Source organism: Nuphar pumila, chromosome 6, assembly GCF_984573655.1.
Source record: "Nuphar pumila chromosome 6, dmNupPumi1.hap1.1, whole genome shotgun sequence".
NCBI classification, from domain to species: domain Eukaryota; kingdom Viridiplantae; phylum Streptophyta; class Magnoliopsida; order Nymphaeales; family Nymphaeaceae; genus Nuphar; species Nuphar pumila.
The window spans coordinates 26,768,106-26,795,589 of record NC_143254.1 but is presented as its reverse complement, the minus strand read 5'-3'; the positions used below and the strand labels follow the sequence as shown (position 1 = coordinate 26,795,589).

Sequence of the window (27,484 nt, the reverse complement as noted above, 5' to 3'; positions counted from 1 at the left end):
TTCTCGCTTGTGCTTTTTCAGTTAAAATACTGGATACAGGCTCTCTCTCTCTCTCTCATCAAGATCGAAGGCATTAACTTAAAAACTTGATGAAAAGGGGATGGGGGTCGATTACCAATTGATGCTATGATAGATTTACATAAAAATTCAGTTGTGTCTTCGATCGACATTTACTTGAAAAGTTCGATGCAGCAGTATTAACGGTAATCAATCGGGAAAAAAACTGCAGGGCGTCCCTTGCCTTTATGATTTTAATTAAACATATGGACAGAGGATATGAAAAAAAAAACTGTTTTTCCAAGAATTATTGGTGATCACCATAAGCATCTTTTATGATGTTGATTTAGCATCCAGTTAACCAGGGAAGAACACTTCATTTGTTCACAAGCTTATTGCCAATCAGGGTATACTCTCAGCTTCGGCCTCGCAACAAAGAACCCACACCAATACATTTCAAATTCATGACTATCACGTTCGTACGTGTGTGCATGCATGAATGATGGATAACAACTGAATGCAATACAAACAAAATGAGATTTGCATCACCGGGGAGCACTTTGCCTATTTGATAGAAATAATACTCAATTAAATATAACGAATTTCAACTTGGAACTTCCCTTTTTATATTGCGATAACCGAAACGTTTTCAAAGGGAAATAATCACATATTCCAAGCAAGGCCAACGCCACCTGGCCTACTTAATAAGTTATAACCAAGAAAGCCTACAACACCTGACACTCCCAGAGGGCCACAAACAATTTATAAAGTATTTGACATGGTGGTGAAGGGGCTGTTTTCTTTGCATCACGGATTGAGGGAAAATGAATTCTTGATCCAGCTGAATTTTTGTAAAAATAAGTTTTGATAGTTCACTGATGTCCCAAGTGAATGGAAGTTCCTTCTGAAATCTCCTCCACGATTTTGCTGGTACCAAAGTACATCCTGACTTTGTATACGTGCTGGAGAACTTGAACTCTATTCGAGCCGTCAACACCATTAATTCCATGCCTTGGGGCCATTCAACATTGCATTTTGACTCAAACAGATTGTTAAAACAACTTATGCATACTGATCACTGATCAACCATTTGGATAGGTGCACCAATTCATGCACACTTCTCTTGAGCCGATGACACTGCCCGTTTGATTGGCTCTAGGAGGTACTGTAGAGATATAAATATGGCTTCCTGGACACAAGAAGCATTGGCTCACACATTTGTTTTATGATGAATCACTACATAAGACACAATGACTACAAAAGTCGTCCAAGAAACCCAATTTAACATCAAGCCAGATGATCTGAAAACTCGACTAATAAGTCAATTCCCAGTCAGGGTCCACACTGATCTGAATCCCACAACGTCCCGAGGAGATATCTCTGTATTGTAACTTATATAAATAGCAGGCAGATTTGAGAGATTACCTCTGTCCGAATTGTCCTACTGCCCTGACCAGGGCAAGTGTTCAAGTAGGAATTGAAAACCTCACGTACATCTTTTCCCTGCCAAAAGAAAACAATGCACATAAAACAATAAAAAAAGAGAACAGTTTTTGAAATATGTTCTATCTTGCAACCTGCTTAAAGGGGTGTCATTGGCTTCTAACTAAGTTTTTTCTTTAGGCCAACGGAACACCCGCCAGTGACCTTGGCAGGCCTCCGGCTGGTAAAACCCTTGAGGTCCCCCTTGTGGGTTTCAAACTCATGACATCCTGTCAGCTTGGTGACATTCACAACTTGGCCCTACCAGATGAGCAGAGACCACCTTTTTTTTATATTTACACGGAGAAACCACTCCCAAGAACAGAGACCTAGCTGCGCTGGCTTCTAACTAAAGTTTGAATATATATATATAAATCCATGAAATGCTTTAAGCCAGTTATTTAGGAAAAACAAAAAAATAAAATGTTCCAAAGTTTCATATGGATATGTCTAAACTAGTAAAAGAGTGATCTAAATGTAACATATGAACAGAAGATAAAATGGATATAAGGATAGAAGGTAGAGGAAAAAGTATTTTTAACATTAAAATATCAAAAAAACTAGTTTTTATTGATTAAAAATAATAAAAAAATTGTATCGCCATGTCCTATTTTCCAAAAAAAATTCATGCTTGCGAGTCTAAACCGCATCAGGCATCCTCATATCCATGTGTCTGACATAGCCTACAGGAGTTATCCCCAGCTTCCCTATCCAAAAAACAAGTGTTCAAGTGGCAGTAACCAGCAGTGTGCAACAGGCCAGGCCAGCTTGCAAATTGACTGGGCAGAGAGGGCCGACCCAATCAAGACCGGTCTGTCAAATGACCAGAATATCCTTGTCAATGTTAGAAACTACATAAACCTTGAATGGATGAATGACCAAAAAAACCGTGGTCAGCCTAACAAATATAATAAAAAGAAAATGTACAAGTTTGTGCATACCTTTAAGCTAGTATCTTCCTCGATATTTTCTTCAAGGCCACCAAGCCCACCAAAAGCAATCAACAAATGCCTATGAAAATAAAATAATCACTCTAATTACTAATGCACTAGAAAAAAAGGAATTTCAAACAATATCATATTAAGAAATATTTGAAACTACAGTTTCATCGAAGGCATGATTTCTGTAAAGATAACCTTTTTTTTTTTGTAGAAAACTTTCTATTATGTTGTGAAATGAGCTGCCCCAAAAGATGCAGATAACGAAAGCAAAAACAAACATAACAGCACAGGATCATAACATAGCCTAATGGAGGATATTGGGCTGCACTTCTTTTTAATCCATGGAGCCAGTAAGATTAATATAAGATACCACCTGTAGAGAGCCAAACTAGCAACGAGTGTTTGATAGTCAAACTACATTCCAAGATGCAGGGTTGCACAGATAACAAAACTGCAAGAGAGCTAAGTCCAGCTTCCCACTTCCTGCCCCAAAAGTCCTTTTGGAAAAAATAGCTAATATTTGATAGTATGGAGACAAACAACAATAAATGCTGAAAGCCCCTTCTGGCCCCATCTCCAAGTTTAACTACTGTGGCTCGTTTGCTATGTCTAATGACTTGGATGACAATAAATCTAAGAGATTAAATTTGCATCATCTTGGAAGAATAATCAGCCAAAACAAGTAACCTTTACATTTTAAAACAGAAGATCTAAAACAGATCATTCAGGTATAACATGATCATTATCACTTGCAGATTATAGTTGCTAGAAGTGAGAGAATTAGGCATGGGATCAGACGAGCATGGGAGCAGAACTGATGATTTTATGTAGGTAGCATCCATGTGTACAGAAAATAATGTCAATGAAATTGAACAAATGATTACATATACATCTACTTTTGTTCCCAACATATTCTATTTGTGTGTATAGGATGTACAATACCATTAACCTTTCCACTCACATAGATCTACAATACAAGGTTACGTGAATTCAACACTACTTTTACCTAAAAAAATGACTAAAGTTAATTTTTTATATTATTATGTTTATGGAATAACTTAAAAAAAATGACTTACTCATTGGTTTTAAGCGTGCTATCAGAGAATACTCACATTTTGTTGGTCATCTATCAGAGCTTCTTCATATTATTACATCAATTGGATTGCTATCAGAAGCCAGAGTACAACTTAAATTAAAGAATCAGATGACTGCATTCCACAGAGAGTGGGCAGCTTGGACTGTATTGAATAAAGCAGACCATTAAAACTAAGACAGTTGATCTACGGGTTAGTAAAGTTGTCATATAACAAACCTCAACAGGATTGCATTTTCCTATTACAAGCAACTCTATAACACAACAGGCAAACAGCCCGAAATAACTAATATGTCTAAAGTATCATGATATTATCACAATATTTTCGTTAAATATTTTAAAGATAGCCTATCGCGATATTTTTAAAATGTAAATATATGTGAATGTTGACTTACAGATTGACCAAAATTTTCTGCATCAATATAGACTGTATTTTCACGAAAGTTTCCCATAAAATTTTGAATGCTTCTGTTATCTTCTAATTCTTAATATTTTTGAAAACATCAATTATCATTTTCTATTTTTCCTTTTCCACTTTTTTCTTTTCTGTTGAAATTTCCAAGATCTTAAACAGATATTTCAAACCAGTGTTGTGAAAAGCGTTGAGGCATAGCGAGGCTCTCCACCAAAAACCGAGGCGAGGCGTAAGCTTCAATTTTTTTTGTTGAAAACTTTTAAAAATTATAAAAAAATATCTAAAAATACAAATAAATAAAGAAATGCTTTATTGATGAAATAACAACCAATAAGAAATAGAAAATCTCAAATAAGTACTAAAAAATATGAGATTAACATATAAAACTAAAAGTAACTAAAAACTGATTACATAACTGAAAAATATATAAGATTAACAAAAAAAAGTTAAAATATACTAAGAAATTGATTACATAACTGAAATAACTGGAAAATATATGAGATTAATCTACAAAAGTCAAAATATATGAGATTATTCTAAAAAATATGAGATTAACATATAAAAGTGACTAAAAAAATGATTACATAACTGGAAAATATATGAGATTAACCAACAAAAGATAAAATATACTAAGAAACCGATTATATAACTGGAAAATATATGAGATTAACCAACAAAAGTTAAAATATATGAGATTATTCTAAAAAATATGAGATTAACATATAAAAGTAACTAAAAAACTGATTACATAACTGAAAAATATATGAGATTAACCAACAAAAGTTAAAATATACTAAGAAACTGATTACATAACTGAAATAACTAGAAAATATATAAGATTAACCTACAAAAGTTAAAATATATGAGATTATTCTAAAAAATATGAGATTAACATATAAAAGTAACTAAAAACTGATTACATAACTGGAAAATATGAGATTAACCAACAAAAGTTAAAATATACTAAGAAACTGATTACATAACTAAAATAACTGAAAAATATATAAGATTAACCTACAAAAGTTAAAATATATGAGATTATTCTAAAAATATGAGATTAACATATAAAAGTAACTAAAAAACTGATTACATAACTGGAAAATATATGAGATTAACCAACAAAAGTTAAAATATACTAAGAAACTAATTACATAACTGAAAAATATACGAGATCAACCAACAAAAGTTAAAACATAGTAATATAATAAGAAACTGATTACATAACTGAAATAACTGGAAAATACATGAGATTACAACAACAACAACAACAACAACTACGCCTTCATCCCAAAACAATTGGGGTCGGCGATATGAACCAAAAAAAAGAAAATCATTCTGAGTCTTCCACATGAATCCTTCTCCTCCAATCATTTCTATCCAATGCCATGTCCTCGGTGAGGTTCAAAGCAGTCATATCCTTTCTTATCACCTCCATCCATGTCTTCCTAGGCCTACCCCGACCTCTTTTAACTAATATATTTTCCTATTTCTCCATCCTTCTAACTGGAGCATCATTAGGCCTTCGCCGAATATGTCCAAACCACCGTAAACGATTATCTCTCATCTTATTGATTATGTCTCAGAAATCTTTTTGTAAAAAAAAAATTTGTGCCTCAGGCTTGCGCCTTGAGGCACAGAGGGTCATGCCTCAAGGCGAGGTGCACCTTTTGCACCTCAAGGCGCATTTTTGATAACACTGTTTCAAACAAAATTTTATTATTTCTATTCTCTCAAGGAATTGGTTCCTGGATAAAACAGTAATGATTGATTAAAATTCTGAACTGTCAGAATATTTTTTTATATTAGAAAAAAACTAACAGCTGAACCCAAGGTTATCCGTTTTGTGCCGTATCGTTACTTTTATGGTTTACGATATGATACACACTTGTATCGCGGATACTTATCATTTACTTTTATGGTTTACGCTATACGAGTGTGTACCATACTCGTATCAGGTGTATCATATGATACACCCCCGTATCACGTTGTATCCTATGTCACATGGGTGCGGGTACGGGTGCGGGCGCGGGTGCGGGGATTCGACACTTCCAAAAAAACCGGGTGCGGGGGTGCGGCAGGGGCAAAAATGTAATATATATATATATATATATCATGTATAGTGTATATGTATGAATGTATGGTCGTTGTTAAGGTCCATGACATTTATGCCCAACTTACTTTTTACCATTTTTTATCTTATATGGTTGTCCCCAAAGATGAAAGTGATGAGTTGTGGAGCCTGATTCATTGTTTTTGCCCTTGCAGGAAGGGGGGTCCGGGGGCTCCCCCCGGCGCGGGTCTCGCTGCACGGTCAGCGGGCGGGGGTCCAGGGGGGTCGCCCCAGGCGGGGGGTTATAGGGGGGCAGCGCCACCCCACCCCCCCCCAAAGATTTTTTTTTTAAATTCCGCAGCCCATTTCATAGGGCAAAAAAAAATTAAAAAAAATCCAAAAAAATGGACAAAAATGACCTTGGGTGCGGACAACGCACCCAGGGTCGGGTTGACCGCACCCGCGTCGAGTCGCGTCGACGCGGGTGCGGCACCCTGCTAGCCGAATCCCTGTGACATAGGTTTGTATCATATGATACAACCTTTAGTGCACTTTAAAAAGGCCAATTTTTTTTTTAATTTTCGGTTTTAAATACCTTTTGAGGGACAACTTCTCCATTTGTCTAGAGGCCATTAGAATTGCATTTCCATTTTTTTTTTCACTCAAAGAAGTGAGTTAAAAAATATATTTTCAACATTTTTCACTCAAGAAAATGAGTTAAAGTAAAAAAAAAATATTATAAGTAAAATTATAAAGTTGGATCCGTAAAAATTAAAGATTTATATCAAGGTAGAAATCAAGCTCCATACTCCAACAAAAATGGCATCGGGTAATCCAGCATAGCAATGGGGCACTCAAGTAACAAGTGAAAACCGATTGAAAATAGAGTGCAACTATTGTTATAATATTTTTGTTTATGTAGTACAAAACTATGAGTCTTGTGGCATGTTCTTAATTGCAAGATATTTAATATTTTGCATTGTTTTGATGCTTGATATTGTCTTATGCAGCTCATAGAGACATAAATGCTTCATATGTGATTTTATGGTTGTATTTTGTGCAATTCATTATTATTTGATGTGATATGATTTTTTTATTTTCCTTGTTTTTTTTTAATTTTTTTAAAAAAAATTATTAAGATTTTAAGATTCGATACAGTGTTACTATTGGCCCGACCGATACGGGTAACGATACGCTACTTACAACCTTGGTTGAACCATATACTGACAAGGAAGACAATATTTGGTACTTAATAATAGTTGATACTTTTCTTTTTTGCTAACGAGAAACCCTCGCTGAAGCGAGGGAAAACCTCAGGTGGGGCCCACGACCACCCTGCCTTACATAGCCCCTTTGAAAGCTACAAATACACCCGTGCACCAGCAGAGTTTGATCAGTGTCTTCAACTCAATGCCTTCACAACCACCAGGCTAGCCAGGTGAGGTAGGTGAGGGTGGTAATAGTAGTTGACATTTGAAGTATTGTTGCTCTTACTCATAATATACGATACATACATTAACTGTAAGTTGCTGGCTTGTATTGCTAATCGTTATTTCTTTGTTATAGCACTTTATCATCCATCTTATATTCACAATGTTTTTGAATGTTTTTTCACCTAGAAATCCCTTGTTTTAAATCAAGTCAAAATCCAGAAGTAGATAATACCTGAAAGTTGGAAGTGTAAATTGTGATGAACTGGGCATATCACCATGCTCTGAAGTTCCAATTTTGTAATCATACCCACCCTGTATGAATACAAATTTTAAAATGGGAACTAGATAATTTCATATGTCCAAATTGAAAGGCAAATCTAATGAAACTTCAAAATGGAACATCATAAAAGAATAACAACAATGCTAACCTTGAAAGAGCAGTCAGTGAAAACAGAACTGATATTGGATGCATACCGAACTTTGTATCCCCAATACAATCCCAATTCTTTTCTAGGCTTAGAAGGGCTAGTAACTTCCCGCAAGCAACCTAGAAATAATAGAGGAAACTAGGACAAAGAAGGATAGCAAAATAGTTGCCGACAGATACTAATATATTAACAATGCAACACTGAATCACCAAATTATCATAAAAATGTAGATGACAAACCTTCATATAACTAGAGCGACATGGTGATATAATGACTGAAAATTGTATTTTAAATGAAATTGTAGATTTGAGCATAGCCACAGATATCATCTTCAAAATAGTGATATTGTCGCTGTATTTTCAGTAAGCGATATTATAGGTAAAATATCACGATATTTTGAAAATGTCACGATATTTTGAAAATATCACCAGTTTGATAATATCGTGACATTATCAATTATTGTTACTTTTTATTTATTTTCTACATATTAAATGTGTTTTTCTTCTTTATTTTGCATTTTTACTTATTTATTTTATTATATATGTATTTTATTATCTAAACATGTTATTTTCTTACTTATTTTTGCTAATTTATATATATATATATATATATATATATATATATATATATATATATATATATATATATATTTTAAGCCCCAGGATTTTCCTGAGATTTATCACCAAACCTATAATATCACGAGAAATAGCCTCACCGAGATATAGCCATATCAATATTTGTAACTATAGATTTGAGGTTATGACACACAAACACTTAGCATGTGTGTCCCATGTCAACACAACATGATAGCACCTGATAATAACATGGACACTCCTAAAAGGGCATCACACCAATGTCAGTGTGGGTGTGGCACCATAAAATTGTAGATGACAGCCCTTCATTTAATTAGAGTCATATGGTGACATAAATAACTGAAAAATTGTATTTTTAAATGAAATTTGAGATTTGAGGTTATGCCACACAAACACTTTACTTGGCATGTGTGTCTCACGTCAACACAACATGATTGCACCTATGTATCATGGACACTCATAAAAAGGCATCACACCAATGCGTAGGTGCAACACTTGGAGACGTCTTCTGCAATGTCGGCTGTGGTCAGCCACACCCAGGTCCATTTATGTCAGAAACTAGACTGGATCAACCCTGTCCAAGTTCAGTTTCACACACACACACACACACACACACACACACACACACACACACACACACACATATATATATATATAGAGAGAGAGAGAGAGTAGAGCATAGCTGCATAGGTGCTTAATGATACGTGCTTAATGGGTTTTTCTACTCTTCCTGTGTTTTTTTCGCAGTTCTGACCCCATAAATGTGTTGGGCATGGTCGATTTACGAGGAATCCACACCTGGATCATGTGTTTTCGATGAAAAAAATGATATTTGGAGCCTCACAAATTTACAAAGATTTCAGACAGTTGATTTTTCGAACCTTATAAAAACCCATCCATGTATTGGAATCAAACACTTCAAGAGCTGATCCCTATAAAATCAAGTACATAAATCACATCTGTACAGTCAGAATTTAAAAATAAAATGAAAAAAAAACTGAAAACCCATTAAGCACGTATCATTAAGCACCTACTCTCTCTCTCTCTCTCTCTCTCTCTCTCTCTCTCTATATATATATATATATATATATATATCCTAGCTGCACCTACACGCTTGCACCCTCGCACCCATGTTTTCTAAAATTGCTGTCACATTCATCGCATGCACACCTGCTCCCACACCCACACCCATGTGGCAGGATACCACACATCATGACACTTTGTGGACATAATCAAACCTGTGTAGAACGAGATCAACATCATATCCTTAAATTTACCTATTTATTCTGATCTTGATTGTTTACTTACACGTGTTTTTTTAATTTGTCATCAAGCACATTATAACTTGGTACTAAATGTTCTTAATCATAATGATCTAGAATTGTTGTTCAAGAATTAAACTTAAGATGATATTAATGGTTTATTAACTTTCGATTAAGAACTATAAATGTAGTAATGTACACACACACACACATATATATATATATATATATATATATATATATATAGAGATAGATAGATGGATAGATAGATAGATATATAGATATATAGATAGATATATAGATATATAGAGAGAGAGAGAGGGAGAGAGAAATATGCAAAATGGGTTATTCGACTTTTCCGGTGTTTTTTCACGATTCCGACCCCATAAATGTGTTTGGCATGGTCTATTTACAGGTAATTACCATGTATATTGGTCTTCAATTTACAGCTAATCACATGATTTTTAATTAAGGTGTTGTGTCATTGTTTAGATTTTAGATAGATGGGTTATATTTTATGATTCTATATCTATGTCACATAGGTGCGAGTGTGGATGCATCGTTGAGGCACTTTAAAAAAACTTGGGTGCAGAGGTGCGGGGTGTGGGGAGGGTATATATATATAAATTTTGTAACAGTTTTAAGTTAACACTAATGAAATAAAAAATAATTATCACATCATCAACTCATCATACAAAAATTAATAATAAATCAAATTAACAATCTATAATTATTATTCCTCATCAATAAAAAATAACACCACAATTAAATCAACCTAAATATATTAGGGATACGCTAAGTGAATTAAGAAAACATGAAACAATCAAACAAGTCAAGCAGAAAATAAGTAAATTATACTAATAAAAGAAACAAACAAGTCAAGCAGAAAAGAAGTACAACCAGTGTTGTGAAAAGCGTTGAGGCGTAGCGAGGCGCTCCACCAAAATCTGAGGCGAGGCGTAAGCCTCGAGGCGCAAAGCGTAAGCCTCAAAAAAAAATTTTAACTTAAAAAAAAAACTATAAAAATGATCTAAAATTATAAATAAATAAGAAATGCTTTATTGATGAAGCGCCAACCAACACGAAATAAAAAAATCTCAAATAAATACGAAAAAAATATGAGATTAACATGTAAAAGTAACATAAATGACAAAGAACAATAAACATCCACTTGAGCCTTTTTCTATAGCTACAGTTGGAAAAACCAAAAGGAAATAACACACAAACATAAAAGCAAGAACTGTGGAAGGTGAAGTCCACTGAACATTACAAACAAGAGAACAGTAAAAGAGAAAGGTCCCATCAATATACTAGAGATAAATTGGGCCGTTGATCATTTTCCCTTGGTACCAGAAATGTGGACAGCCTAAACGCACAACGAATCAAATGAGTGAGTTTAAGGAGGGGAGAGAAATTCAGCAAATTCATGTCAACTATTGTAACAAACATAAATAGAAATTTCAAGCAATTGCACATAAAGATTCAAGCAGCCTAGCATGCAATATGGTGAAAATTGGTCTTCAAAAATATCAAACAATTTCTCGAGAAAGAAAAAATCTCAGCGACAACAATGAGCCAATGTATTTCCATCGATGAAGAGAAGAACATAAGACACAATCGTTATGTGGGTGAGTGAAAAAATCAGCCTTTGGATGTAATCGGAAAAAGCTTTCTTTTGGAAGCACTAGACATAGTGGTGCTCTGATCTCGAGTGGCACCTTAAACTCGAGATGAGGGTTGCCAAGGGAGCAGAGCAACCGCTTCGTCTTGCCCAAGGTGATAAACCCAGAAAATTGTTACCGGAAAACGCAGAGATCGCCGGCGGCGAGTGGTGGCCGGCGACAGCAGTGGCAGCGGCGAGTGGTAGCACGACGGTGGCTGTGAGTCGCTGGCACGGCTGTGAGTCGCTGGCGAGTGGTCGCACGGCGGCAGCGAGTGGTCGCACAACGATGATCGGCTATGGGTGGTGGCCGACTGCGAGTGGTGGCCGACGGCGAGTGGTGGCCAACGACAACAGTGGCGGGGGACGAGAGGGGACGGAGTGGAGAGAGAAGGGGTGAGGGATTTTCCTCGCCCCGAAGCGCCTGTGTCTTTTTTAAAGACACAGGCGCTTCGATCTTTCGAGAATACGGGCCCGGATCTGGGTCGAACTCGGGTCCGGGCCATCCGATTTTTAATGCACGCCTCACTTTGAGGCGCGCCTCGCCTCAAGGCGTACGCCTCAAGGCGCATGAGGCGTACGCCTTAATGGTGTTGCGCTTTTTAAGTGCGCCTCAAGGCGAAAAGGGCCTCGCCTCGAGGCGAGGCGCGCTTTTTGCGCCTTGAGGCGCGTTTTTAACAACACTGAGTACAACAGACCTGGGTTCGGCTCCTGCGCCAACGAAGGAAGGAGGAGAAGGAAGAAGAAAGAAGAAAGAGAGGAGGATGAAGAGGCAAAGAAGGAAGCCAGAAGGAGGAAAAGGAAGAAGAAGAGAGAGAGAGAGAGAGAGAGAGACGTATCGTCGCTACTATCGGAAGAGGAGTCGTGCCGTAAACCTTCCACCCCCCCTCCCACCCCACCCCCAATTTTATTTATTTTTAAATGGAACAAAAATGGACTCGGTCAAAGTTTAACCCCGGGTGTCGTAGCCTCTTTGGCGAGTCCATGTGACTTAGTTGTATATTAATGGAAGGCATGGAGAATCAGGAAAGATAGAGAAAGAAGTCATCGAGTTTATTTTGAGAAGGCCATATCTTCCCAAACATTTCTATAAGGAACATTTCTATATGGTAAACATCTCTTACCTTTTTTTTCTTTTCCTTTCTTTATATAACCATGAGAACATAACAGTTATTGGTTCAACTGTGAAATCACATTCTTACTAAGATCATCATGTTAGATGCTAATTTTATGTGTGTGTTTTTGGGTTTTTTTATAAAATTTGTGAAAGTTGTGTAAAAGGGGCTTAGTTGTCATAGGTGCTAGGCGAAGCCTAGGCAATGATCCCCTAAAAAGGCCTAGGCGGTACCCAAATTAAAAAAACACAAAAAACATAATAAGAAACATGTATACAACATAAAATCAATCAATAATAAGCAATAGACAAATAATATGTCATTGAACACTATAAAACAATTATATTACGTAACCTTAACCCACTCAAACAAATTAAGAATAAATTAACAATTGAATAAACAAACCATACAACTAACAATGTGAATGAACAATACATAAAAAATAAAATCATGTATACAAAAAAATTAACAATGGACATAATACAAACAATAGACAAATAATATCTTCTCAACAATAGACATAATACAAGCAATAGACAAATAATGTCTCCTTCTTCTTGTTCTTCTCAACAATAGACACAATACAGACAAATAACATGCCTTATTTTCCTTCTTCTTCTCATCTTCTAAGAAGAAAACAAATGATATGTCTTCAAAAAAAAATCTTCAAAAAAAAAAGTCTAGGCTTTAGAAAAAGCTTAGGCAGCAATATAGGGCCCCACCACTAGACCTGGTCGCCCAGGCGGTGGGGCTGCGCTAAGGTCACCTAGGCCGCCTAGCGCTGCTTTTGACAACTAAGAAAAGGGGGTTTAAATTAATAAGGATTGTTTATCTTCTTTTACAGGGTTTCTATAGGGATGCTTCAATATTTGAATGCTAGATGGAAGACTACTGCAGTTTGAACCAGGTAATGAATTTTAAGATAGTAGATGTCTAACTTAGGAATATCTTGATTGCTTTAGTAGCCAGGTTTAGTATTAGAGGTTCTTTGCCCCAATGGTCCTCTAGATTCTACTTGGCAAGGTTCCTGAGCATGGTATGCTATCAAATATAAATAGTTACTAAACTGCATTAGGCCAAGCTTTCATGTATTTAATACTCTGGTGGTCCTCTTATTGGTTGTATCATCATATGAGATGGTTTGAGCTGATCCTGGAACAATGGTATTCTTTCTTGCTTTTGTTGGTTACTATGTGATATGTAAAAAAAAGAGATGAGGAATGATTTCTTCAGCATTTGAAACACCTACATTAGGAATTTGGTCAATGAAATTTATTTTTCCTGCTTTCAACCTATGAATGCAAGTGTGTTTTTTTATCATTTTTTATTTTCTGATGAGCACTTCTTAAAGCACTTGAGTTGCTATTTTTGTGCTTAGTCAACACTTGCTCCTTCATTTGCACCTTGGTTTTTTGGTAAATAGTGGTTTGCTTGGTAGGTTGCATAGAAGCTGAGCTGGAGCTAAGCTTAGGCTCAAAAATGTTTGGTCATTCAGTAAAACATATATTCAAACTCAGCTTGAGCTCGAGCTGAGCTTGAACACTGTTACAAAATTGACTCGGGTCAAGCTCAAGCAGAGTTAATTTCACTAAAAATAACTTCGGAATGAATGTATAGAGTAAACAATCCATCCCCTTCATAACTAAAAACTGAATAAATTTGTGAGGCTGCTTACTTGATTCCAATTGGCGGTTGGATCCCATAGCTACTGTAACACGCAGCCCAGGTTCAAGCGCTTGTTCAACCACAACTTCCTGGATACCAAAAAAGGCTGTCACGCATTAGAGAATGAGATGTCACTTAGCATTCGTTACCAATTACCATACAACTTCCATCAAGAGTGAGACCAACTATTGAAGATAAAGTGATATAGGGAGTATACCTACACAAGGCATCCACATGTCCTATATGCTATGATTTGTTATTTGAGCTTGACCTGAAACTTGCCTGTAGCCTACCTATATTAATGGTCCTCACTGCGAAGCAGTTTTGATTTACAAAATCAAAATGGAAACTTATTACTTCATTTAAGTGAAGCCATTCAGATATAAATGAGGATCAATGCCCAAACTAAACTCATTGCCTTTATCTGATTTGATTAGAGAACAGCCTGTGTCACAGCTCTAGCTCAACCTAGTACCTACACTATCAGAAACCAATAAGCTTCAAATTCTCAAAATGCTATACCAAACATAATGCTAGGCATAATTGTGAATATTCATGAAAGGCAATTTAAAACAAAAGGTAGTTTTCAGATGCTAACACAAAGCTAGAGATGCAGCACCTTTTGTACGGTTATAGCATAGTCACCTGTATCGTTTAAGGTAATTTCTGGGCGAGGGTATTTCTTGGAGAGATTTTCAAAAGTTGATAAATCTCGGGAAAATCTTCGGAGTATAAAATATTGAAAAAAATTATAAATAACAACAAAAAAGCTAAGAAAATAATAAGTTCTGCATTATTTTTCTTTCAAAAATATAAAGAAACATGTTTTAAAGGTTTAAAATATAAAAGAAACAAAAAAATAGGAAATGAAAACTTAAAAAAAAATCTCAAAAAATATCACGATATTTTGAAAATATCACGCTATATTCCCGATATTGTTGGCTACCTTGAAATAGCCGATAATATCATGATATTTTCAAAATATCGGCGATATCGGTGACAGCGGATTATAGTAAGAGGCAGAGAATGAAAAACAGATCTATCTGTCATTCTAGTAAAAAAGGATAACTTTTATTAGTTTATAAACCATGAATGTTTGTGTCCTCACAACATGGCAACTTTGGAATATATATTTATTAAGAGGATCCATCATATTTTCTTCGTAAGAAACATATAAGTTATTATAATCCAAAAGACTAAGAAGTGGTCATATACTACATCAGTTATATGTTTGGTTTCTGCCTTACTTGCTGAGGATTTGAAGACGCAAGCATCCAAAGCAATCACAAAATCCATTCATGGAATTTAGAAGGAAAAAGAAAAGAAAATCTCCCATAAGGGATAAAATGTCATGGCCATGACCAAAATCAAACATATTAGCCCCATAAGGGATAAAATGTCATGGCCATGACCAAAATCAAACATATTAGCCAAGAAAACTTAGGCTTAAAAGTTAAAACCTATGGTTGGCTATCCCCAGATTGACCACACAAAGTATCATCAAAAGAGGGATAGTTTTTTCTTCAAAAAAAAATGCAAGAAGATACCAAGGCATGAGAACACAAGATGGAAGGCCAATTCTTTGATAAAATTCGCCCAAAGATAATGATATAATTACAATTGCAAGCAGAAAATGATGCAAAGATGTCTTAAATAGATTTTCCAACAAAAGCTGTTGAAGCGTATATTGATGGAATTTTAACCTCCCCACTAGATGCACGTTGAAGCAAAACAATAAGCACTGATACTTCACTTTGATCTCATGCTACCTTGACACTTATGGAGGGTAAAGGTGTCAGTGTCCAACACTTCTGGACACTGACACCAAAAATAGACAATCCTAATCACTTCATTTTCTAACATAAAAGTGACAAAAAAATGGACACTCAGTGCCTCATGTCCAACACTATTAGGTGACTTAAACACAAAATGTCAAATGTTAGACACTTAGTGTCCACCTTATTTAAACCTATTGTCTTGCATTTCATACCTAAAGGTGTCAAAGAGTCGAACCTAATAATGAACCTTGCTCATTGTTAGGACCTCATCAGAACCAAGTGTCAATAAACTGCTCTCTCTCTCTCTCTCTCTGGGTTGCTACTTAAGAAGGAAGGTGTCAAGCCAATCGATGCAATGACTTTCTTCTCATTTTATCCACAACCGACCACCCACTCTGCTTCACAATTTTGATGCATGTTAAATTGAATGGTGCCACACACAGAGGAGGGGAACCGAGGCTTCTCCCCCTCTTTTTTTTTTTTGAAAATAATGCTTGTATTCTTTACTCATTCTTCTTGAGGATGTTAAAAAGGATCTTCTTGAGGATGTTAAAAAGGAAACCTTTTAACTCTTTTTTTTAAATAATTCTTATATTCTTTACTCATTCTTCTTGAAGATGTTAAAAAGGAAACCTTTTAATTTAAGAGGTAGATGGCAAGTCAGAAAAGAGAGAAAGGGGTTCTATGAGCAGCCTGACCTAAAAGATGTGGAAAATAAAAAAGAGAAAGTCTTAATGATAGAACAGCAATTGAGATATAGCAAAAGCCCAAGAATTTGATCCCAATCCATTCAATATCCAAATAAAATAGAAGCAATGGATTTGTCATGGATATTCCTTTAAGTTAAGGAGACATGTCAGAATCAGTTACCTAATACTATAAAAGTGGTGTGGTCATAGCAAAATGAACATTTTCAGGAGGCATGTGATGCTAGAAACAAGATCAAAGGATATGTATATAATTATTTAATGTTATCGTCGGTGTTATAAGTATTGTACCTTATCGTACAATACGACATGATATGTATCATGACTTTTAATTTTTTCAATACGATACACACTAGTATCGCGATATGAGTGTATCGTACCCGTATCGGTTGTATCGTACAATACAACCCAATATTATATGATGCAGGGTGTATCGTACAATACACTAGCGGTGAGCTTTAAAAAAGAACGAAACTTATTTTTTAAGTTTTGGGTTTTAAAGACCTCTTGAGGGTCGGCTTTGCTATTTGTATAGAGGTCATTAAAAGAAAACTCACGCACCCTAGGAGGCTTAAGAGCATTTTGAGGCCTGATTCTTACACAAGGGAGAGGGCTTGAGCAGTTTTCTCGCATAAGAGTGCATTTTTCACTCAAACAAGTAAGATAAGGTCAAAAATCCTCATTTTTTGCTTCATTTGTGCATGATTGAAGTTTGAAGAGGGGAGGCTTATTTTTTTTTTGATGTTTTTAAAAGACATTCTTTCATTTTTACCCTTAATCCCATTTTTGTGCTCTTAGAACTCAAAATATGTTCTTTGTGGTGATTAGATTTAGTAATCCGTGCCCTAAGAGGTCGATGGAGGGCGACGATCTTGGATGATGCTTCCTAAAGGATCCCGCATTGAAATATTGCACACCAGTTGATTTGGAGTCCCCATTGAAAGGAGTAGTTAAGTGTAACTTTTGTAGTTTTGTAATGCATGCAAGATTGTATAGATTTAAATGTCATGTTGCAAGGCATAACAATTTCACTATGAAATTATGTATCATCGCATTTCTATTGATATTCGTGTTGAGCTTCTTACTAATCTTATCGAAGATGATAAAAAAAACACAAGAATGTGCAGCAATTGCCGAAGTAAAATTGCCAGAGGTGGACCCTGATTCAGAAGATGAAGATGAACTATCATCATCTCAGGCTATTGAACAATAGCAATAAATGAAAAAAATCATTGAGCAGAATATGATACTAAATATGACTTTTATATATAGTCATAAATATATGTTTCTTTAACTAAAAATTGTAACTTTAACTTTTTTAATGAGTCATGAATTGAAAACCTTTTGCTTTTGAATGTAGTGTCATTTTGTCTCAACCGATTATACTTATGATTATTATATTTACTAATGGCTTGATGTCCCCAACGTGATGGACCAATGTGGCGATATCGCGAGGTTCTTGAAGTTCATATAGAGCATGCTACTTTGAGATGCAAGTTTTGACATTTAATGCTTCATGATGAAAGAGCATATTGCAGCGGTTGGTGGAGGAACACCACGATGCCCATTAGTTACATATGAGGCACGAGTTTACATGTATGTTGATATAGAAGAAATCATAAATATGAATATTAGATTAAGGGAGCGAGAGGCACAAGCATTGGCGCATGCCCAGACAATAGTTGCACAACCAAATGAAGAGTCCCAAAGCCCACAACAAGATGACATCTCTAATGTCAAACATGGGATGTCTGATAGTGAAGATGATTGATGTTTTTGTTTTGTATTTTTTGTCACAAAACTTGTGTGTAATGAAATCTATATTTAGTTGATTGTGACATGAGATGAGACATCTATGTTTAGTTGAATCATGAATGTTTAATGACATATCTGTGTTTAGTTTCATCTATCTTGTATTCTACGATATTTTATTTTTTTAGATTTTTAGAGAATTTTTTAGTGAAAAATGCAGTTTTTTTACAATGCGATAGGATACTTATCTTATTTTGATCCCTGTCGATAAGGGTTACGATAGGCTTTTTACAACCTTGGTTATCATAGCCTGAGAGTCTGAGACCAAATACAACAAACAACAACAACAACTACGCCTTCATCCCAAAACAATTGGGGTCGGCGATATGAACCAAAAAAGAAAATCATTTTGGGTCTTCCATATGAATCCTTCTCCTCCAATCATTTTTATCCAATGCCATGTCCTCGGTGAGGTTCAAAGCATTCATATCCTTTCCTATCATCTCCATCCAAGTCTTCTTAGGCCTACCCCGACCTCTTTTAACTAATATATTTTCCCATTTCTCCATCCTTCTAACTGGAACATCATTAGGCCTTCGCCGAATATGTCTAAACCACCGTAAACGATTCTCTCTCATCTTATTTTCAATGGATGCAATGCCTACCTTCTTATGTATCTCCTTGTTTTGAATCTTATCTTTTATTGTATTTTCACACATCCATCTAAGCTTACGCATCGCAGCTACACTCATTTTTTGAATATGATGTCTCTTGGCAGCCCAACATTCTGTACTATATAGTAAAGCGGGCATAATTGTCGTCCTATAAAACTTTCCCTTCAACCGCAATGGCATTCTACAATCGCACAACACTCCAGTTGCACTTTTCCATTTCATCTACCCAACCTTTATCCTATGATTTACATCTCCATCAATTTCTCCATACTTTTGAATGATAGATCCCACATATTTGAAACAGTCATCCACCGGTATTTCTTGCTCACCAAGCTTCACTACACTCTCATCACTACTTCGTTGCTTACTAAACCGACATTCCATATATTCTGTCTTACTCAGAGTTACCAGAAGCGCCTAGGTGTATGGGGAAGCGCGCTTTCCCGATACGCGCTTCGGAAGCGCGAAACGTCACGCTTCTGAAATGTGTGGGGAAGCGTCCCCCTTTTTGGTTTCCCTTTTATGGGAAACGCGTTTCCCCCACGCTTCCCCATTTTTTCATTTTTTCGCTTCCCCCTCGCTTCCGGTTCGCTTCCTATGTCGCTTCTGAGACGATTCATAATTTTCTTCTAAGTGGTCCCACGCTTCCCTGCTTCCTAAATTTTTGAAAGTGCCTCGCTTCCCGCTCCCGCTTCCTCGACTGGTAACTCTGGTCTTACTCTTACTCAACTTAAAACCTCTTGCTTCCAATGTCTGTCTCCATAATTCTAACTTAGCATTAACCCCAGCTCTAGACTCATCAATCAAAACAATATCATTAGCAAACAACATACACCACAGCACATTTTCTTGAATTGATCTCGTAAGCTCATCCATCACTATAGCAAATAGGAAAGGGCTTAATGCGTATCCTTGATGTAACCCAATCGTTATAGGAAAATTGGTTGTCACCGCTCCACAAGTGCGGACATTGGTTACTACTCTTTTGTACATATCTTTAATTATACTAATGTACTTGAGAGAAACACCTTTCTTCGTCATTGTCCACCAGAGAACATCCCTAGGTACTCTATCGTATGCCTTCTCCAAATCAATAAAAACCATATGCAAATATAAAAAACCAGAGTAGATATTTTCATTTGACAAAATTATACCTCTTAAAAATGATTCAACGTAACAAACACAAAAAATGGAACATACTGCATGTATCAATCAATCTATGAAAAAGAAGTCTATGAGATGCATCAGGACATTTCAGCAAGAAAATATTAGCTTCTCCTTTTAGATATTATATGATAGTGCACTTTACTCGGTTTTAAAGAGAAAGAAACTCTGGGGAATTGGATTATTCTTTATTGCCCTATAGAATCAAAATACGCCACGAACCAATTAGTGTGAACCAAGCACAACAACCAGCAATAGATGTCCCCTTGTACATCATGACCAGGTTTTAATTATTTAATTTTAGGGTAACAGTTGTGATTCCTCAGCTGTGATTCTTCAACCTGTGATTCCTCATCAGTCATCACAGGTTGACAATTGTGACCAACTTTCACAAGTTAGGAAGTGTATAGATTCACAACTGTGATTCCTCAGCCTGTGATTCAACTCACATGTTTGTGTTGGTGAAAGTTGTGTGGTTGGGATTTATAATCACAAGAAATTGAGAAAATCCATTTTCACAGGATGTTGCAAAGCCTTTAGTCTTCATTATATTAATAAAAAAAAATTGTATTCAATCTCCATTACTGGAATAGGGAAGATCTCTCCAGCTGCCATATATGGATGAAACCAAATCTTCCGAAAAAGAAACAAAAAATGATCAAACACAATATGCACATACTCATGCATGTATTCACAAAAACATGACATAAACTGAAAGATAGATGAATTAAAACCTTGTTCAACCCGACATCAACCAGAGTACCAGAAGAATTTGGTGGTTTGCCTTTCAAAGTTACACCTGTTTGGCACACAAAATAACAGGAAAAAAAGGAAATCAACAAGCAGAAGCAAATGAAAAGAAACACACTGAATTCATACGAAGAATCACATTTAGAACATATATGCAAGATTGGCACTATTATATATTTACTAGATGTTTTTCTCTCACAAAATATAGAGAGCCCTGGGACTTCAACACAGATCCAATGTCTAATATAAATCAACTCTAACACAGGCATACATATTCATTATGACCACCAAAATCTTAATAACAAAATAAACAAAACAAACAGAAAAACCACATACAGAAGGTCAAAGAGACAAAATAGGCAGATTCTTGTATTGCACACTAAATGATTTGCACAAAAGTTTAAACGATGCTATGTGCACCATATATCTACATATGCAAGGTACTGTTTCCACTACTTCTTTCATGGTAACAAATATCCACAAGAACTTGAGTATATTGAAAAGTAACTTGTACGTGATATTTTCAGCAAATAGTGAAGAATACAGATCTCTGTGAGAGATTTTAGAACATTATAAGTGTTTAATTTCTATTGAGTTGTCAATAAAAAGCGTGTATCGCAACAAATTAAGAGAGAGAAGTTCAATCATGAAACAAGTTCTTAATCACTACAGTGCATGTATTGCTAATTAAACAAAGCTTATGCATGCCAAATGACATGAAATCCAATAGAATCCACAAGCTAATCACATCCATGTGATCTAGTGACTAATTTTCTGCTTGAACACTACAGTTCCGCTTAATCTTAAGAAGCCTAAAGAAGTAAACTAAAACATTGAATAAAAAGTGGGGGGTGTTAAGGGTAGGTAGGGAAGTTTTCAGTTTCATTGTAGCAGAAAGCAGACATCAAAAGACAAAACTAACTAAATACTGCATGACATAATGGAAGGTGCTCAGTAATATTCCAATCCTTGAAAACAAATGGATACTAGTGGCCAATGAAATGACGGCTACTCGAAGAGAAAAAAAGCTCCATGATTCCTTCTTGGGAAAACTTTATTCTAATGGTTCATGATTAGATGCTCATTGTCAATCTTATTGTTAATCTGGAGTTGGAATAGTCACATCTCCACTCCAACATCTAAGTAATGTGTTTGCCAAACAAACTGGACCACTAAATCATTTGTTTTTTGCATTTCCTCCAGAAGCTGTAGAAATTTGCATTTATCCTTCTTTTACAGAAAAGTGGAATAAGAATTGTTCATGAGCCACATGCATATAAACCAAAAATGCTGAATGCCAAACCAAACCAGTTAAGGGGGCAACTAATAGCCAAGGGATACATATAGATGTTGGCAATCACGATGGGAATATCTTACCTTCACGATACGGTAACCATTCATGTTTGCGTACATGATGAGGTGCATCAAGAGGGGGTAACAGACCCTGCCAAACAACACAGCTTTTATATAACTGGTCTCTACAATGCCACTAGGCCCAACCTCAATTTTCCATTGATCACGCAACAAAGTAAACAAAGTGAAGAAAATGAAGCTTCAACGAACAAAAGCAAATGAGAGAACACAAACCACGAATCTTAAACTGTTGTGTTTGGGGATGAGGCTACGTCGCAGATATTGCGGTGTCTCAAGATACTGCAATATTCTTATGAAGAAAGGTGTGCCACCTTCATAATCTGTCATATCATCTGTCATCATCGCCATGCATGATTTGTCTGATGGAGATGCTTTGTCATCAAATACAACCACCTGTTCCAGCAAACATGCATAAGCACATCATCCATAACAAATCAAGTAGCACATAAAAGCAACCACATATATACATATATATATATATATAGAGAGAGAGAGAGAGAGAACCTCATCGATTCTGAAGATAGTAGCTGCCCTAGCAATCTGACCTGCTAGCTGGGGAATGTGAGCAATACCAGAAAAAGAGTAAGAGGGAAAGAGCTAGAAGATTATTCCTTGATTGGTTTTAGTAAAAAAAAGGTGAAGGAACCACATACATACCCTGGTGGCTAACTCCAATGACTGAGCGTTGTCGATAATGGAACCAGCAACAGCAATACTAACCGTAGGGAAAGAAAATAAAGAGCCCTCTAAACACATTTCCTTCTTCATCTTCCTTGCCTTTTTCCTTCTCTTCTTATCACACTCAGTCTCTTGGTGGTGGCCGTCTTCAACCTTGACATCCACCCTCTCCATCCCTTTCTTTGCCATTGTCTTCTTCTTCCTCCCTTCCTCTTCTCTTCTTGGTTGTTCTTAGGTCTTCTATCGCACCAATGTTTATATTCAAAATTTCAAACGCATCCAAGAATCTGCTTGTCGTTTGAATGATGAGGTCTTAATTTCTTATAAAGAAACCCATAAAGGAAAAAGACGCCCAAGCAGGGTGCAGCTAAACAAGAAAGGATAGACCTTCTATCCTTGTGTTTCTTGAACCCATTTGTGTAACAAGCAACGTTGGGGAAAGTTTTTTATATCATACTAGCACATTTGGACCCTCTGAATGGCTTGCTGCAGCCTTAACAAAACAACCAACACTGTCCATAGATGTTCATATAAAACAACCAAATTAGAGAAAATGAAAATGTGAACTTAAAATTATATTTCCTTATGTGATATCATTTGATTACATACAAAAATAGCTAAACATATGAATTAATAATAAATTGACCATTGAAAAATTTTAAGTGTCTATGAAGGACAAAGAAAGCCTTGATAGATCATGTTGGTCCAATACTAGCCAAGTCAGTGTAGGTTGGCATCAAACACTACTTGATTCTTACAAGTTTGAGCTTCGAAGCATGGTTGGATATCTAGATGGTTTTGAACCATTAGGCCAAACCTTGGCATGATACATGTCGATACGATACACACCCATATCTCTAAACCGGTGTGTATCATAGGTGTATCGCATGTAGGGTACGATAAGGTGTTGTGGACTTAAAAATGGGCAAAATCATGCTTTTATGTTTTGGGGTTTTAAAGAACTTTTGAGGGCCGAAAACCCCATTCGTATAGAACATACTGGAGAGCTTCCCATGCACCCTAGGAGCCGTGAGACCATTTTGGGAGCCGATCATTGCACCAGGAAGAGAGCTTTTGTGATTTTGTCAAGAGTGCATTTTCACACTCCAACAAGGATGGCATCAAATGATCCGACATGGCAATAGCGCACTCAAGTAATAAGTGAGAACCGATTGAAAATTGAGTGCAACTATTGTCATAATATTTTTGTTTATGTAATATAAAAGTATGAGTCTTGTGGCATGTTCTTAATTGCAAGATATTTAATAGTTTGTATTGTTCTTGTGAGATAGTTGATGTTTGATGATGTCTCAGAGTTACTAGAAGCTTCTTAGATAGGTGGGAAGCTCGCTTCGAGAGCTCGTTACTCTTCGCTTCCAAAGCTTGATGAGAACCTTGATTCCCCCACGCTTCTCCTATGCTTTCCACACGCTTCATCTATTCTTCTTATGTGTTCTCCTACTCAACTTTTCATGTTTTTCATGTATTTTCTCTCACTCTTCTCACTCACTTCTATGTGCTTTATCTAAATTAGTAGTCATCATTTTTAAATTTTGTTAAAAATTTAATTCTTACACTAAAATTATTAGTCACTTCTATTTTAGTTTTTATTTGTGTTTCATTTTGATTCTCATTCAATTCTTATATTTCTTTTTTTATTCCTTGCTTCCCACTTCCTATACATTTTAAAATGCATCGCTTCTCGCTTCTGCTTCCCGTATTGTTCCTCGCTTCCGCTTCCTAGTTTGGCAATCTTGTGCTTCATATGTGATTCTATGGTTGCATTTTGTGGATTTCATCATTGTTTTGTGTTATGATTTTTTAGAATTTTTGCCATTTTATTCTGATTTTTTATATTTTTTATGTTTTTTTTTCAAAATTTATGATTTTTTACGATACGATATAATATGATACATATCTTATTTTGGGCCCGACCTATACGGGTTACAATACGATACTTACAACCTTGATATATATATATAGCTAACCTACACTGACTTGGCTAGTATTGGACCAACACTATCTCTCAAGGCCTTCCTTGTCCTTCATAGACACTTTAAATCTTTCAATGGACAATTTATTATTAATTCATATGTTTAGCTATTTTTGTATGTAATCAAATTATATATAATATAAACATTGAAACAACCAAAGCAGTCTGTAAAGCAACTGCTTTTTTTGAAAATATATGATTGAAGGGAAAAAAAGAAGTCAGACATGTACATCAGAAAATGACAATGTATAATTTAATCATTTCAATTTGAAAAGTGAAACAAATAACAATGCTTTTATTTTTTAATAATGATTTTCTTATGTATCAAAAATCAAACAAAAAGTGAAGGTTATAGATGCCAAAGTTGCATTAACACTCATGGATTATTTTTCTGTTTTCAACTTTAGCTTTATACTTATACCTCTTTTACTTATTTTTTAAGTACATTTTCTTTGGCATTTTTTGCGTAAAAAATTGAGTACAACAAAGTATAAAAATATATATAGGGAACATCATGGTTAGCAAGAAATGTTGCTTTTACCAATTGCACTACATTCACCCAAAATGTCATGTGAAATACCTATTTTAACATTAGGAACTAGCATAAAACCTGATTCAAAAGCTACCACTAGGCCTGAGAAAAGAGAAACAAGGTGCTCATGACTCGACTCATAAAGAGCTTGTTCTAACTCATAAAATAGGCTTGGCAAGTTGAACATGAGCAATGGGTGTTCGATTCAGCTGGATTATTTAGGCTTATTAAATAGTGATAATGGTTGAAGTGTTTGGCTTGCAAACAATAAGTTTAGAGTTTAAATCCTATTGCTTACAGCTTTGAAACAATGCATTTACTTTTAAATAAGCCAGTTTGAGCTTGGGTCCATAAAAGTTCAAATTCTATTGCTCTATATTTGAAATTTGTATTTCCTTTTGTAATCAAACCAGCTCAAGCACAAAATGACTAGTAAAATCTACGGTTTTATATTTTAAAATTTGTATTTATCTGGTAGCAAGATTCCAATTCAAGAGAGACAAGACAACCTGGTCAAGGTAGATTTTTATGTAAAAGAAAAGGGAAGTTTATGAAAAGCTACCTACTTCATCAGCTATTTACAGAAAGTAGTCTGCTATCTGTCATTTAGTACATTTAGCTGTTTGCTTCTATATTTTTTTTATTAGGACACATGTGGTCTAGAAATCATTCAGGGTATGTTCGGGTGCCTCAACTCGACAGGATTTAGAATCAGAATGATTTTGAATCTCACAGGTTGCCGTGATTTTGAATCAGAATGATTTGAAATCACGGGTTGCCTGAAATCTCATGTTCTGTTGAACATGGTATTTCAGGCTATTAGAATCACTTTCTCAGGTTCCCCTGAGAAAGTGATTCTGAATGATCCAACCAAACGTCCCCTTAGTTTAACAAAAGATCATAAGATGATATAAGATGAGCCGTTTTAAAAAAAGCACAATTTGGCATTCTCGGAACTCGAAATCAAATCAGCCACCTGTGACTCAATGACTTGGGCAAGTCACAGTTTTTTATTTATAATATTAAAGATATCTAATAAACCTATAAATTATACTCACACGCTATAAAGCTTAAATAACTTAAAGTGATAAACCAATCATAAAGCCTAAAAAATTGCCAAGTATCATCCGAATTTTCTGAAAATTTTAGTAATTAAATACAACACAAGATCATCATGTCCCAAATGTTTCACAAACATTTGGGGTCTATAATTGCAGGATATGGAATTACAAAAGAGCAGTTTAAATTTCTAATAAATGTTCATGCAAAACTAGGACGATGACACACTCCAACCTATAGCTCGTCACCGGAGTGATCAAATTAAGGCTTGGAAAGATGGATTCACTAAGCAAGACTATCAACCAATCAATAAAGCCCATCAGACACTTCATGAAAAACTAGTTTCATTAAGCAAGACTATCAACCAGATCAATAAAGCCTACCAAACACTTAGCAAATAACATAAATTTATCTACAACGACAACAAAACAATTGCAACAGAATGACAGATCTCGTACCTTATATTTAAAAAAAAATAGATATACGCAATGACCCATCTGCTATTGGAAGGGAAAAAAGGGTAGACAAGAAGGAAAAATACCAAAAGTCGACATAAGCAAGGGCACCCATGACCCTTTCCAGGCATGAAAAAGGAGGCACCAGAGACCCGACCCCCCCCCCCTTTCGGCCGCAGAGAGAGAGAGAGAGAGAGAGTTTAGCAGGCTTACCGTATCTGCTACTTTGCTTGAGAGTTGATAGAGTTCACCCTCACGTCCTCAGCTGCCAAGCGTCAGGAGAGAGAGAGAGAGAAGGTGCGCAGGGTTGCGGGTTATAACCACCATCGTCAGAGCTCCTACAACTGGCCGGAAAACTCACGGCAGCGAGAGGGGACAGGAGAGGACAGAGGGGTGAGAGGGCACAGGAGCATGAGTCAAGCTCAAAAAGGGCC

At 35.9% G+C, this 27,484-nt stretch overlaps 1 protein-coding gene across 2 annotated transcripts; it reads right to left on the bottom strand.

Annotated features, from left to right (window-relative positions):
* Positions 1-564: 564 nt before the first annotated feature.
* On the bottom strand, positions 565-27,484 carry LOC149834452 (uncharacterized). 2 transcript variants are annotated; one of them, XM_090011409.1, is made up of 13 exons: positions 27,264-27,484; positions 22,991-23,298; positions 22,838-22,885; positions 22,547-22,726; positions 22,337-22,403; positions 20,944-21,008; positions 14,145-14,223; positions 7,840-7,958; positions 7,644-7,723; positions 2,421-2,490; positions 2,221-2,292; positions 1,423-1,500; positions 565-1,186 (listed from the first exon to the last, which is right to left on the bottom strand). In XM_090011409.1, the coding sequence occupies exons 2-13, from the start codon at positions 23,198-23,200 to the stop codon at positions 1,106-1,108; spliced, it is 1,149 nt and encodes a 382-aa protein (XP_089867535.1). In that variant the 5' UTR covers positions 23,201-23,298; positions 27,264-27,484; the 3' UTR covers positions 565-1,105. The 2 variants fall into 2 exon arrangements, with proteins under 2 accessions (XP_089867535.1, XP_089867536.1); XM_090011410.1 differs by lacking the exon at positions 2,221-2,292.